This window comes from Nematostella vectensis, chromosome 1 (genome assembly GCF_932526225.1).
Source record: "Nematostella vectensis chromosome 1, jaNemVect1.1, whole genome shotgun sequence".
In the NCBI taxonomy this organism is placed as follows: Eukaryota; Metazoa; Cnidaria; class Anthozoa; order Actiniaria; family Edwardsiidae; genus Nematostella; species Nematostella vectensis.
The window spans coordinates 4,077,260-4,090,107 of record NC_064034.1 but is presented as its reverse complement, the minus strand read 5'-3'; the positions used below and the strand labels follow the sequence as shown (position 1 = coordinate 4,090,107).

General features: G+C 38.0%; 2 protein-coding genes across 3 annotated transcripts; both read left to right on the top strand.

The window, feature by feature from the left end:
* Window positions 1-969: 969 nt before the first annotated feature.
* LOC5517110 (ras-like protein 1) lies at window positions 970-6,334 on the top strand. 2 transcript variants are annotated; one of them, XM_032387139.2, is made up of 7 exons: window positions 970-1,101; window positions 3,534-3,625; window positions 4,346-4,364; window positions 4,751-4,770; window positions 5,115-5,351; window positions 5,452-5,541; window positions 5,712-6,334. In XM_032387139.2, exons 2-7 carry the CDS (start codon window positions 3,542-3,544, stop codon window positions 5,844-5,846), a joined length of 585 nt encoding a protein of 194 aa, XP_032243030.1. In that variant the 5' UTR covers window positions 970-1,101; window positions 3,534-3,541; the 3' UTR covers window positions 5,847-6,334. The 2 variants fall into 2 exon arrangements, with proteins under 2 accessions (XP_032243030.1, XP_001637199.1); XM_001637149.3 differs by lacking the exon at window positions 970-1,101 and adding an exon at window positions 1,847-2,033.
* A 528-nt stretch (window positions 6,335-6,862) lies between these two features.
* LOC5517172 (NADH dehydrogenase [ubiquinone] 1 beta subcomplex subunit 7) lies at window positions 6,863-9,063 on the top strand. The gene is made up of 3 exons (XM_001637148.3): window positions 6,863-6,966; window positions 7,118-7,286; window positions 8,785-9,063. Exons 1-3 carry the CDS (start codon window positions 6,948-6,950, stop codon window positions 8,843-8,845), a joined length of 249 nt encoding a protein of 82 aa, XP_001637198.2. The 5' UTR covers window positions 6,863-6,947; the 3' UTR covers window positions 8,846-9,063.
* Window positions 9,064-12,848: the final 3,785 nt, after the last annotated feature.

Below are 12,848 nucleotides of genomic sequence, written 5' to 3'. Positions count from 1 at the left end.
TTCAGAGTTTCAGCTTTAAGAGCTGTTTTTATTATCGTATTAGTGTTTAATTATCGTATGGATATCGTCAAGGGTATTAAATGAAGGTATTAGTGTAAATGGGTTTTAAGACTATCATACGTGTAGTTTAAAAATGTTACGTCGATCGTCGTAGTTTAGAAATGTTACGACGTTCGTCGTAGTTAGTTGAGAAATGTTACGACGATCGTCGTAGTAAAAAAAGCCCTCTAATTTCTAGGTAACGTATGTGTACAGTAATCTATGGTCGTATAAGTAAAAAGTTAAAGTATAAGCCGATAAGTATAATGTTTTATAGATTAGCATCGTATGAGGCTTATTGCTATCCCTAGGGTAGTGTATAATTGTTAGTGTGTGTGTGTGTGAGGGGGGGGGGGGGGGGGGGGGTAATATGGTAGTTTCAAGAGTTCTCCCAAAGTTCTTTGTCGTATGGATATTTGTAAGGGTTTTTAAAACATTTAGAACTGCCTATCGGTGAATATAATATTTCAAGTATAGAGGTTTCATGCGAATCGTAGGTGGTGGCATTGCAATGTTAACTCACGCTGTCTCTATAGTAACGTGAGTCTTTGCAGTATATGTCCTGTATGTCTTGGTGGAATCTTTGTAAATAAATAAAATGTAGTGAATTTGTGTTCAGTTTATCTCTTAGTGTGAGTATGTTTATAGGTAATTGTACGTTCGAGGGAAATGCGCTAAACTTCTAGAAGCAAGCGACGTGCCTCATTGCTTCACACTTCAGAAAGCACACGTGTAGAAGTGTCAAAAATAATTGGACCGCCACAGACTTGTGCCACAAACAATATTTTCACTCAACCTTGGCTGAAAGTACGGATATGCTTTCCATCCTGCTAAACGATTGTTTAAAGTGTGATTTTCTTTGAATTAATCTATGTAATCATGCATATTAACGGAAGTGACTCATTTTGAGCGGATGTGACGTCATGTTGTTGCCTGCTTACTTACCCCTCGAAACTTTATCATGTAGATGGTCGATTTTTGGTGCCACGAGAAAGTTTGACCAAAGGTTATAAGTCGTTGCAGGATTACCTTCTATAAAGGTGTTGTAAAACGTCGGGAAAAGTAAGTTTATAACAGTTTTCCCTAGAAAAGGTGTGGTCTAGGTTATTTTTGTGGGGACATAGAGGTGTGGGAGTGAAATCGTATATTATAATTTGGATTTTGCCTTCATTTCAATATCCATAAGATTAGTTTCCATAAGTCAGTAACACAGTAGCTGTAGGGAGTGAAAGTCATAAAAGTGCTTTTTCTTGAAAAAAAGAAAATACTAGCATGTGATGCACACGGCTTTTCAAAACGCCACACAGCATAACAAGATCAGCAAAAAGAGATGCGTATTAGAGTTTTTTTGCGAGCGGTACTATACATAATGATGATACCAATATCTTAGATGATTAGAGCCCCATTCATTAACCATTGCCATTGGTACTTATCAATCAAAAAGTTATAATCAACTACAATCGCATTCATTTGGCAATACATTGGACGTTATAAGGCTCAAATGCTAAAACCTTCGAGAACTGTTTGCATGTGGCTGGCAGATTAGACGTGATTTTTTTCAAAAAAAACCCTACTATTGTTTGCACATCGGTTGGCCCTTAGCCAGGAACCGACAAAAACAAAGTACTTCAACTAATTTTCCGGAAAATCATACGAAGAATATTAAGTGATTTTTTAAACGTTTAGTGTTACTGGGTTACAAGGAATAATCGCTTACTTCCGCACATTCAGTGACTAGAGGTATAGAAAAGTAATTCTTGCAAAATACACAGAGCATTGCCATGCTCGCTTGTGATAGGTTCGTGAAGCATGACGTCACTTTTCGAACTGTCGGCACGCTTGTTGTTTTGCCTCTGTACAAGCTCTGACCTTGGGTCACAAATTGTCCGAATACCTCCCGTATTTGACTTCTTCCAACCTCTAAAATGATCTAGTCGGATTTATAGAGGAAGCTGCTATATGCTGAGCTAATCAGTTTCGCTTTTGTATCTCAGGTAAGTGGAACATTTCAATGTTATTTGAGCGAGCCTCGAACACTCGACTTTCTCGACATGCTAATTATATACAGAGGCAAGGGCTAGGTTTCAAATTCAGTCCTTTTTGTCAATTATGTTACTCTGGAAATACTCTGGGGAGAATGTATATCCTTCAGACCTTCATGTCGGTTCCTTTTAAGCACTTTTCATGAGTAGTGTATGTCTTTGTTTTCTTGGTGCCGAGTTGTAAATCAAACAGTTTGCGTTAGTTGTGGGAAGGAAAACCCACGAGTTGAAATTCAAGACCTCTCCTTTTTCACGCTATTTTGACAAATGAATAGTTATTCCATTTCTTAACTTTTGAAAATTGCTATCATAGTAGAAATCCATACATATCAGTTAAAACATATTTAACACGGGATTCTATTTCTATTCACAAAATTATTAAATTTTACTTATATATATTTTCAAATTATTTGTGCCCTATCACACACAGGGATATAATTACTTAAGTTATCTAGGGAACCCCTCTATTCATAACACGAATTCTAAAGATTGCTATTTATTAAAAAGAATTGACAATGGGATTCCTCTTCGGCTACTTTATTGGTGGGAAATAACGCAGACTGTAAAACTACCGATACAACTTTGACTGCCGTAAGATTGTTTTGTATAAGTTATTTGTCTCAAAACGTGGACAATCGTGTGTACACAAGCAGATCCTGCCATACTGTACAAGCTCTCTCTACGTTTTGCTTTGCATTTTCTAAATCCTTTTCACTACTGCTCATTAATTTCTTCCTGCATTTATTGGTTAAAAAGACGCCTGGAAATAGTAGACTCCCTAAATCTACAGGATGTACATACACAAATACTGTGAAACGGCTTGTTTTGAAGTCGTGTTTTCGAAATGTGGCTTATTGTCCGTACAGGTGGGCTGTGTGGATGTACAATACTATGTTTTGGCACCAGCCGTAGCTTCTTATATCTAGCTAGAAACAAACATTGCTGAATAAGCCAATGAGTCATCCCTATTTATCATCTAATGGTAAACAGCGAAACATTACTTAGCATAATAATGCTATCTCAATTTATGTTACATGTTTATCTATGGAAATCACTTGTTCAAGTTTTGGGGAACATTTTAAGACACTAAATTTATGAGTATGATTTTATTTTTATACAGCAAAACAGTTCATTGCTGTGTTATTGATCAAAGACCATTGTGTTATTGAAACATAGGGACCCCCCTGCATATAATTTATATGACTCTGATATAACCCCTGAGGCACAAAACTGCACAAAAAGCACTTTTTTAAATGTATCTTTTTATGGGGCTACAGACAATTAAGATATTATTTTATTGCACACCATTTATTGTTGTTTTAAGTTTTGTTGTCTTTTTATATCAGGATTGAACTAAGCAAGCAACCGATAACATTTTATAGACTTTCAAGAATTTGTATTTTGTTTTTTACTTCGCCAGTAACCCTGATATGAACAACCTTTTTTTTACAGGTGAGACAATGTTTCGACTATGTGTTGTTGGAAGTGGTGGTGTTGGAAAAAGCTCAGTCACAATTCGTTATTTGAAGAATGAGTTCACTGAGGTAAATAATTAATGGACTTATATTTTCATATTTTCTTATTACCTGTTTATAGTCAAAAGTAAGACTCTATCGATATACTTTTAATAAATCATTCTTTCTTTACATTTTCCAGTTCTGATCCTCCTTTTTTACTTTTCACTATTTCCTGTCCCGTTCATTCTTAATGCACACCACAATTTGCTGGTTTTATTCACATCCTAATTTATTCAATTGCATTGTAAAACTTCATTTGACTGTATTTGTTCATTTTCTTGAAGAAAATTCCATAAATTCCAATCTCAATAGAAATCTGACCTCTTTCTGTGGCTAGTTGTTATTTCCTGTGTTTTATTTGCTCATAGCTATTCATGAATTATGCTTTCTATAAAAAAAACTTATTAACACTTTTCTTAATTCCTGTTAACCAAGCATGCCCAAGCATGCAACATTCAGTCTGACTGCTTAGGGACAGACCATTTGCCGCTGATGACCCAAAAATTAAAATAAGCAAGGCTAAGGCCCTTAAAATAATTGAGGAGTAGAGACTGGCCGGAAAAAATAGCCACATCCTTTGGGAAAAAATTGAACTGCAAAACTGTCCGGCAAAAAATAATAAAAAATAGCACAATTACCTAACCATTTGTGTCAGAGCTCAGTCATTATGTACATGTGTCAGTAGTTTCAAACTACAGTATTGTTTGATAACATGAACTAAAACAATTTTTTTTTTGTGATCCACAGTATTATGACCCAACTTTAGGTGAGTCTGATTGCAAAATCATGGACTTGAAATATTTAAAATGTGACATAGACAATTTAATATGTGACAAAAAGACACAGGTTATCACATAATTTAGACACAGGTTATCAGGTAATTTACTTTTATTGCTGTATTGTGTAAACCAAAAGGATTCAGATTGGGATCAATTAATTTTAACAGCACACTTGACCATTACTGGTTACCTCATTTGCATGCCTGCTCTTTGTTTGGAATGCATGAGCCCTAAAATATAATTTTCAGAGTTTTATCTTATCAGCTATTCTCATCTATTCTCATTAATGCCTGTTTGTTATGGGTGAAAGTATTCTACCCCCTTCAAGCATGAACTGATAATTTATCTTATTTCCTTTTGCGTGGATCAACAGAAGAGACATATCGGGCTCAGGTATGTATTACTGCCCTATGATCCCAGATCCCTTAAATAGGTATATTCAGGTCAATTGGGGAGGGGCATTTATAAAAAATACAGGAAAAAGGGAGGTGCAAATGTATAAATGGTAGATTTACTATAAACCTTTTAAATGAAAAAACTTCACTTTGTTGTATATTGTTCAATAGGGAGAAGTGATTATTTAGCATGACCAGACCCCCAGACCCCCAGAGTATATACAATACTCCTTACACCACTGGAATAGTGATGAAATTATTTTGTGAAATCATTTTGAAATTCATCTGTTGGCATTATGTACTTTAAACAGATCACTTTTTTTATAATCTAATTTTTATTAGATTGACTATTGTGGCAAACTCTACGACATTGAAGTAGTGGATACTGCTGGCCAAGAAGAGTACACTTCCTTTCGTGACTCCTCACTGGCCACAGGAGATGCTTTCTTGGTATTATTTGCTATTAATTCAGCATCAAGCTGGAATGAGTTGAAAGACTTAAGGGGCAAGATAATTAGGGAGCATGAGGAGTCAAACACTACTTGTACCATTCCCATGGTCATCGTTGGCAATAAAATGGTAGGTTTGATATTTCAATCTGGACATAAAGTCACAGGTTTTTGTGTTTGTTTATTTCCATATTTTTTTTTTTTAAATTCTTATCCCGGTATTTCCTCAGGACTTGGAAGAAGAAAGAGAAACTAATAGAGAGGAAGTCATGGAATACTGTAATTCTGTGCTGATACCTTTTATAGAAACTTCCGCCAAGGTACTTTCTCATCAATCCATCTCATCCTTCCCCTCCCATTTTATCTTGTTCTCATATTTTCAGTGGTAAATTTCATCCTTACAGCTCTAACTCAGATCTTGTCTTTCAGTTTATTTAGCCTTAATTTCATCTACCAGCATTTAAGCTTTTTATTGTTGTTGGTTTTGCAGACTGGTCTTAATGTCCGTGAAAGTTTCCAGCTAATGATGCAACAAATTCAAAAGATAAACCCAGCATTATTAGAAAGGACAATTCCCAAGAATGCCAGTGAAAATGGCAAGAAAAAGGATTGCTCTATACTATAGTCTCAAAACAAACAGAAAGAAAAAGAGGTTGATAGTTCAATCAGATAATGCTCACAAGGCAGATAGTCGTACTTAGATGTTCACGTTCATGTTCAAACATAGTAAAAACGTGTCAAAAACAATTAGTATTGTTAATGACATTATTTAATATAACAAGAGAGGATCAGTACTTCCAAGGTTTAGAGTCTAAACACAAGGGATTGGTACTGCTGTATCAGGCAATTTGAAAGAAAACTGAAGAGATCATAGAACACCCTGTATAGCCTCATAATATATTTTTCCCTCATTTGATATGCAGACAAGTATCCCTGCACCGATGTCTTTAGAGCACTGCCCTCCCCTTGAGAAAACCCCCTTCATTTATATCCCCACTATCAAAACGAAGTGGCTCATGTTTAATGTGCTATATGCCCATGAAAGTGTGAAATGGATAGCAATGTGATGAACTGAGACAACACTAAAGAATTAAAGGTGCTGCAGTTGGTTAATGCAGTGTTTTTTTTTTTTTTAAATGTAATATGTATTTGATAAATGATTAGAAAATAGACGCCTTTGGGTCCTAGATGTCTTGGAAACAAAGTCATCTCCCTGGTACCAGCTAGATTTATTTCCAGCCAGTAGCCAGGGTAACCATTGTGAGCTAGGGGGGAGCTATCTAAGAGAAAATGATCCACCTAATCAGGGGTGGATTTAAGAGGGGCGAAAGCGAGGGTTTCAAAAAAGGGGGCCAGATTCATTATTCTTCCGTGAATTTCCTAACATTTCTTGCTATTTTAAGCCAAATATCTGAAAAAAGAGGAGCAGACCATACTGTACCATACGGTACCATGCCATACCATACTTCTATTCATGTCTTGTCTTGGCTTCCAAGGTACTATGTGTGTAGTCTGAAATCGAGCTATAAAAGAAAAAGAAGTCGTATGGGAGCCAATATCCACAAATTTGCCGGCTATCCATGTGTTTCGCGCATTAGTTTCCCCACCCCCTGTTATTTATCCCCCCGAAGATAACACGAGAAATTCTACAAGAAAAATCTTGTATCCCTGTGTTATGGAGCCATCCCCAGTCTCCTCGACCGCGCAGCTTTGAGCAAAAACCAAGATGGCGGAGAAAAAACGAGGTACTTTCCTAAAACATATTATTTTTGTTTTATTCATGATAAAAACCAAGACAAATCAATTTACACCTAGGTAACTAGTCAATGCACATTTTTCGGGAAATAATAAATCATATAGTTGTGAATATGAGGTTAAATTTACTGTCATCCACAGAGATGAAGGTGACTGCTCAAGAAATGGCGGACGCCAAGTTGCCCCTACATGCTCGTGATTACTGCGCTCATCTGCTCATACCACTCATGAAATGCCGCAAGGACACCTACTATGTACCCTGGAAATGTCATCACGAGAAGCATGCTTGGGACAAGTGTGAATATGATGAGTAAGTGTAGATGACTTTTTGTGAGACTGGCTGGCTTACTTATCTCTCTTATTCCTGTAGGTGTTTTTGCATGCTAGGAATTCTAGTCTAGATAACTTGTATCTATTGGTGATTTATTGGATCCATCAAAATTGAATGCAAGTCGAGACTTTACTTGTTGAAGTATTATTATAGGTTTCAATAACCATTTAATACATTGGCTTAGAAAAACTACATTCACATAAGACTCTCACGACTCCTGTGATCTTATCTATCCACTGATAGATAGCTGCAGTAGCAGATCTACAGGGTGTTTACCCCCCTTCCCCCCCTTGGGCTGCTTTTTTATTGTTTTTATTGTGTCTGCTTATTTATTTTTTGGGTCAACCCCCCCCCTGGCAAAAAGCTAGATCTTCCCCCTGAGCTGGTTCAAAAATTGCATTTGAACCCATAAATTGCCTTTTTTACAAGAATTACAAAGAAAGCTAGTGCAATTTGCTTAATATCCTATGCTAAAGGCATGCATGTTAGCAGGATTCAACTTAGAAGTTTGGTAATATTTTTTCTGCTTTAAGATTTGTGCATGCTTAATCTCGTTCCCAGAGCCCATGTACCTTTGAGCCAGCTGCAAGGTACAAGGGCTCTGGGTATAAGAGTGCATACCACAGAAAACTATGGGAAATTTTTTAAATTGACATCGTGAAGTGATGGAGCCCTCACATGCCTGAGCACAGAAATAATGAGCAAAGCTTTTCAATCTTGTCGTCCATTGAGGCATTCAAGGGCGAAATCAGTAAAATAATTGAACTGGATTTGCGCTCTTCTTGAGACACAAACACATCGTAGGCGAATCCAAGCACTTCATGAATTTTCATTTCATGAATGCTTATTGTTACCGGTTGGCAACATATACACCAAAACCATCCTTTCTATAAACAATGACCGACTTCAAAATCTGCGATTGAATTTTTTTCAGCATAAAATCTTCTACTTTTCCTAATTGCCAATTGTGAACTGGATCGATCAGTGAATAAGATCAACTCTGTTCTTTCTGATCACTATTTTGTTTGAACATGCACAGTAAAAAAACTGGAACCAACAGATCCTGTTGGTGAAAAAAATGATTATCCCAGAGGCATGTACCTTGCCGCTGGCACAAAGGTACATGGGCTCTAGGAAACAAGATTGGTGCCTGCTCTGCATGATAAAAAAATACAGTACCAGTAACAAGTATCATAACCTCTTTTCGCTAGTATTAAGCCCTGAATATAAACTTGGTAACTGACACTAACTTACAAAAAATCACTTGCACTCACAGAAATCTTACTGCTCACACATTTAGTGTATACCTATGTTGACTATGTTGTCTCAAATATATGTGAAATCTAATTGAAATGAGGATCATTTCAGGCAAAACTTTAAGATCTAACAACGCTGAATCACTGAATCGCCAGTTTATTATACTAAAGGATTTTTAATAAGCACTGAACTGAATCAAACTTCTTCTGTTTATCAACAGCTTTATGTACAGAGTGAGAGAAAAGGAAAGACGAAAGCTTCAGGAGAAAGGACACATTTGATTTTCAGGAAATTTTATTTGTACAACTTAGCCTGTTGTGTTAACAATTTTCAAAATGAACCTTGGTCTGATTATATCTTGTAAATAAATCCCTCCAAGTGACTCAGTTACTCTTAAACTTGTATGTTCACTCTGTCAAAATGATGTTCTCTTGGCGACAATTTTGTTGAAGTTGTACACTATATAGGAATAACCATCAATAAAAGTAATTTCTATTTATATTGTTATTTGTATCATCTACAAAATCTTCTTGATGTACATGATTGATGATGTGATGACATGCTTGTCTCGATTTTTGATGACTTGTTTGTTATTTTTACCTCAAAGACTCCCTTACCTAGATATTTTTTTCTAAGGATTCCTCCATAGACATTCTTATAGGCCTTTGAAAATTATGTTTTACTAAAATTCTAAGGCTACTACTAGTGGAGGGTAAACCCCATGCCCAACCTTAGTATCAGTCTGGACTCCCTCTGGGCTGATGCGTTCCACTGAAAAAAAAAAACATGATTAAGAATCACTTCTGGAATCACATGATACATTCTCACTAGTTGCCATCCCCCCTCATTCACCAGGTTGAGCACAGGTAACCCAAGCCCTCTATCTAATCTAATGGTAAACATTGTACGAAAAAAAAGAAGCAAAAAATCTGGATTTTTTGGCATATCAAGAAAATTGAGCCCAAAATTGTCGTTTTTGCCAAACTCGGTCACTGCCATATAAGGAAACTAAAACATTCCTTATTTAGAAAATCTGCATGATTCTTGTAATTTTTGAGGTGAGCGTACCCTAGGGGCTTCAGAAACTTTATGACTTGTAATTAGAAGAGAAAAACGGTGACTGCGACCATCTTTAGTTAGTTGAGATGGTCCCTGAATAGAAACTAAGTTTCCTCGGTACCAGACCCCCAAAACGACAACGTTTTCTTCATATGAAATTGATGAAATCTGATTTGAATCTAGATTCTTGAAAACACCAAAGACGCTTTTCAAAGTACTAAAATACTGCCAAAAAACACGCAAAACGTAAACATAAACAATACTAAAGTACATGTTTCTTTTCGGCAAGAATTTGTTTTTTACTTTTTGTTTTTCGTACAATGTTTACCATAAGATCGATAGGCACAGATGAGCTTGGGCTACATGTGGGTTGAGCCGCAAAAATATATTTATGATTTATACCTTTATCTGACTTATTTAGGCCCGCACATAGCATTGTGACCTTCATCACTACATCGCTTGTCCATAAATTCTCTTCTTTTGGCTATCGTTCTGTCCGCCCTGATCATAGAAACAGAACGCCTGCTTTTTTCTACTCGCCTCTTGGCCCTAAAGCTAAACATAGCGAGGACCCGGGCTCTGCCTGACGGGCTTCGCTTGATCGCAGAGGTGACCTGGCCTTTTTCTGCATCACCTGCTTGGACAGCGCGCAAAGGCTCCTGGGGTCGGCGCATGTATTTAAGCGAGGGAGTAGCTGAGTATTTCTTGGAATACTTGTCTGGCTGGCTTGCATGCTGAAATCTACATTCCTTCGAGTCGGAGGAGTCTGTTGAAAATGGCTGTTCCCTTCTGGAGGGGTATGATGTTTATTTAGTCGGTACGTTCCTGTGATGCTGAATTCCTGGTTGTCGAATTTGTTCGTACATTCTCCGCCCATTACTGGTGCCCTTGGTACATGAGAGTGCACGATTTTCTGTTCCAAAATCATGTCACTTTGTATCTGCGCTGCGGTGTTGACACGCGAAAGGTCGAGCCTCTGATGCCTGCCGAAACCACGAGATCTGACCCGTGCTACCTCGTCTTTCTTCTTCCTAGCTCTCTGCCTTATTTTTGCTCGGTAGCTCTTATCTAGCATTTCTCCATACAAAGTTGGAATGCTAAATACATACAGGGTCGCAATGATAGTCGAACAACTACGGATTAAAGGGTATTCCATGTCTGTTAGCGCCACCACCAGCTGATATCCAGCAAGCGGAGAGCAGCAAAGGAAAAACGAAACACTTTTCTTCATCAAAGACCTTCGCCCTTTAGATATCCGTGCTTTGATTTTTCGCTCGACACATTGGCGCGCCCCTGTACTTATCCCTGGAATCTTCTCAGCTGCAAAGTAAGCTTCATGCTACATAGTACACTTATAATCAGCGGGACGAGATACCTTACTGCGAGGGCAGTTACTGTGTACGGTATTTTCCCCGAACCCGAATGGTTGGCCATGAGCGGCTCGCCTACGCCTATTAGGGGCGGGAAGGCGATGATCGCGGACACGAGCCAAGGGATAGTCGACAACAACAGAGTTGTTGTCGACTTGAGCTTCGTCGACTTGATTCCTCCATGTGTTCGGCATGATGCATAGGAATATCGTTGACGATGTGTAAAATCCATCGGCACAAACACCAATCAGGATGCTGTTGGTGTTGTGCAGTAGCGGCAATGATGTAAAGACGGCCTCGCCGATGCTGCTCAAAGCCAAATGGAAGGTTAACAGGTCCTGGATGTTCCCAAGTGCTCTGTACCAGATAAGGAACGCGCATAGCTGGGTGTTTAGTAGGAATGCGACGGATGCGATGAGGACATGGACGAAAACAAGGATGTCCAGATGCTCCGTTGAGTGCGTGGATGTTCATGGCCTGAAGGAAGGTGGAAAATAGGATATAATAAGCCATTGTAATGTTACGCCATAGGGCTAAATTGTGTCAATATGTTTCTCAAGTGACGACATGGAATAGATACACTGGGCAAAGTTTTCTCAGGTCGGAACACTGGAATTCACGTATTCAAGCTGTAGACGATTTGTTGTTATGGTTAAAAAATAGGTTTCCAACATGACGGGGAATACAGAAATGTACTATAAAATCAGGCAATACTTTAGGATGAAATCACTCATTTCGAACAGACGCGTACACAGGGGAGGGTGGAGGGGGCTGAAGAAAAATTTAAATTCGAAAAAGTCAATAGAACAATTGTAATGTTGTTATTAAATTGCAGTGCGAATAGATCATAATAAAATCACAAAATAGCATGATCTACTTTGAAACGTAACATTTGTGTCAAAAAGTACGTGACGAATATATAATGGTCCAGTTTCAGTGGTTTATCAGTGGTCTTTCTGTTTTCGTTTACACCTGTTCGGATAAATGCATCACCCTCCATCGCAAAAAAGAAAAGTTAAAATGGCGTATCCAAAATAACGAAGAAAAGGAGGCGCGTTATTATTGTGTGGTTAGATTGTAAAATGCAAATGAACAAACTGTTATACATTTTTGCTTTGATTGCGTGTACATAATTATGTCGAGATTTTTTACCCTGGAACACGAAATTCTTATCGTTATCGAAAAAATCGTTATACCGAATATCGAGATTTTCACCATGCATTTTACTGTCACGTTCCCGGGACCAGAGGTGTTGATCATTATATCGAGAATATCGTTAAATCGAGGTTCCATGCAGTTTACAGTAGTGACGTGTTATCCGCGCTCTTACCTTCTAACTTGCAAATGGTACCGGGTTAAGCAGACAATTCTTCGGGACAGAGCTGAATAACTTTGGAGCGCAGGGATATTAAGAGAAGCAGTAGACTGCGCATTCAGGTCGGGTTTGCGTTATCATGACGAACAGCTTTCTTTTTCGGGCGGTCTTTTTGTAGGAAAACTTACGCGGATGAACATAGTGAAATAATGCAGACTGCAGCCAAATATGAACATGGCCATGGCGGCAATAAGAGAAAAAAGGGAGATCCCGGCACAAAAGTGTTTTAACTATTATAAACCAGTAAACTACGGATCATGACCGAGTTTCGCCGTCTGCTACCCTGTCGAGTCACTCTCGCAACGGGGAGACCATTCATCTTTCGAGGGGGAAGGGTGGGCTTTTCAGGAAAAAAAAAACATGCATCCCTTCAGGACTACAAAATTTATGCATTGTTGGATTTATAACCTGCAATTCAATCAGAAATAATCTGTATTATTAATAGTGCAGATTATTTCTGGCTGCGAGTGACGCAGGCTA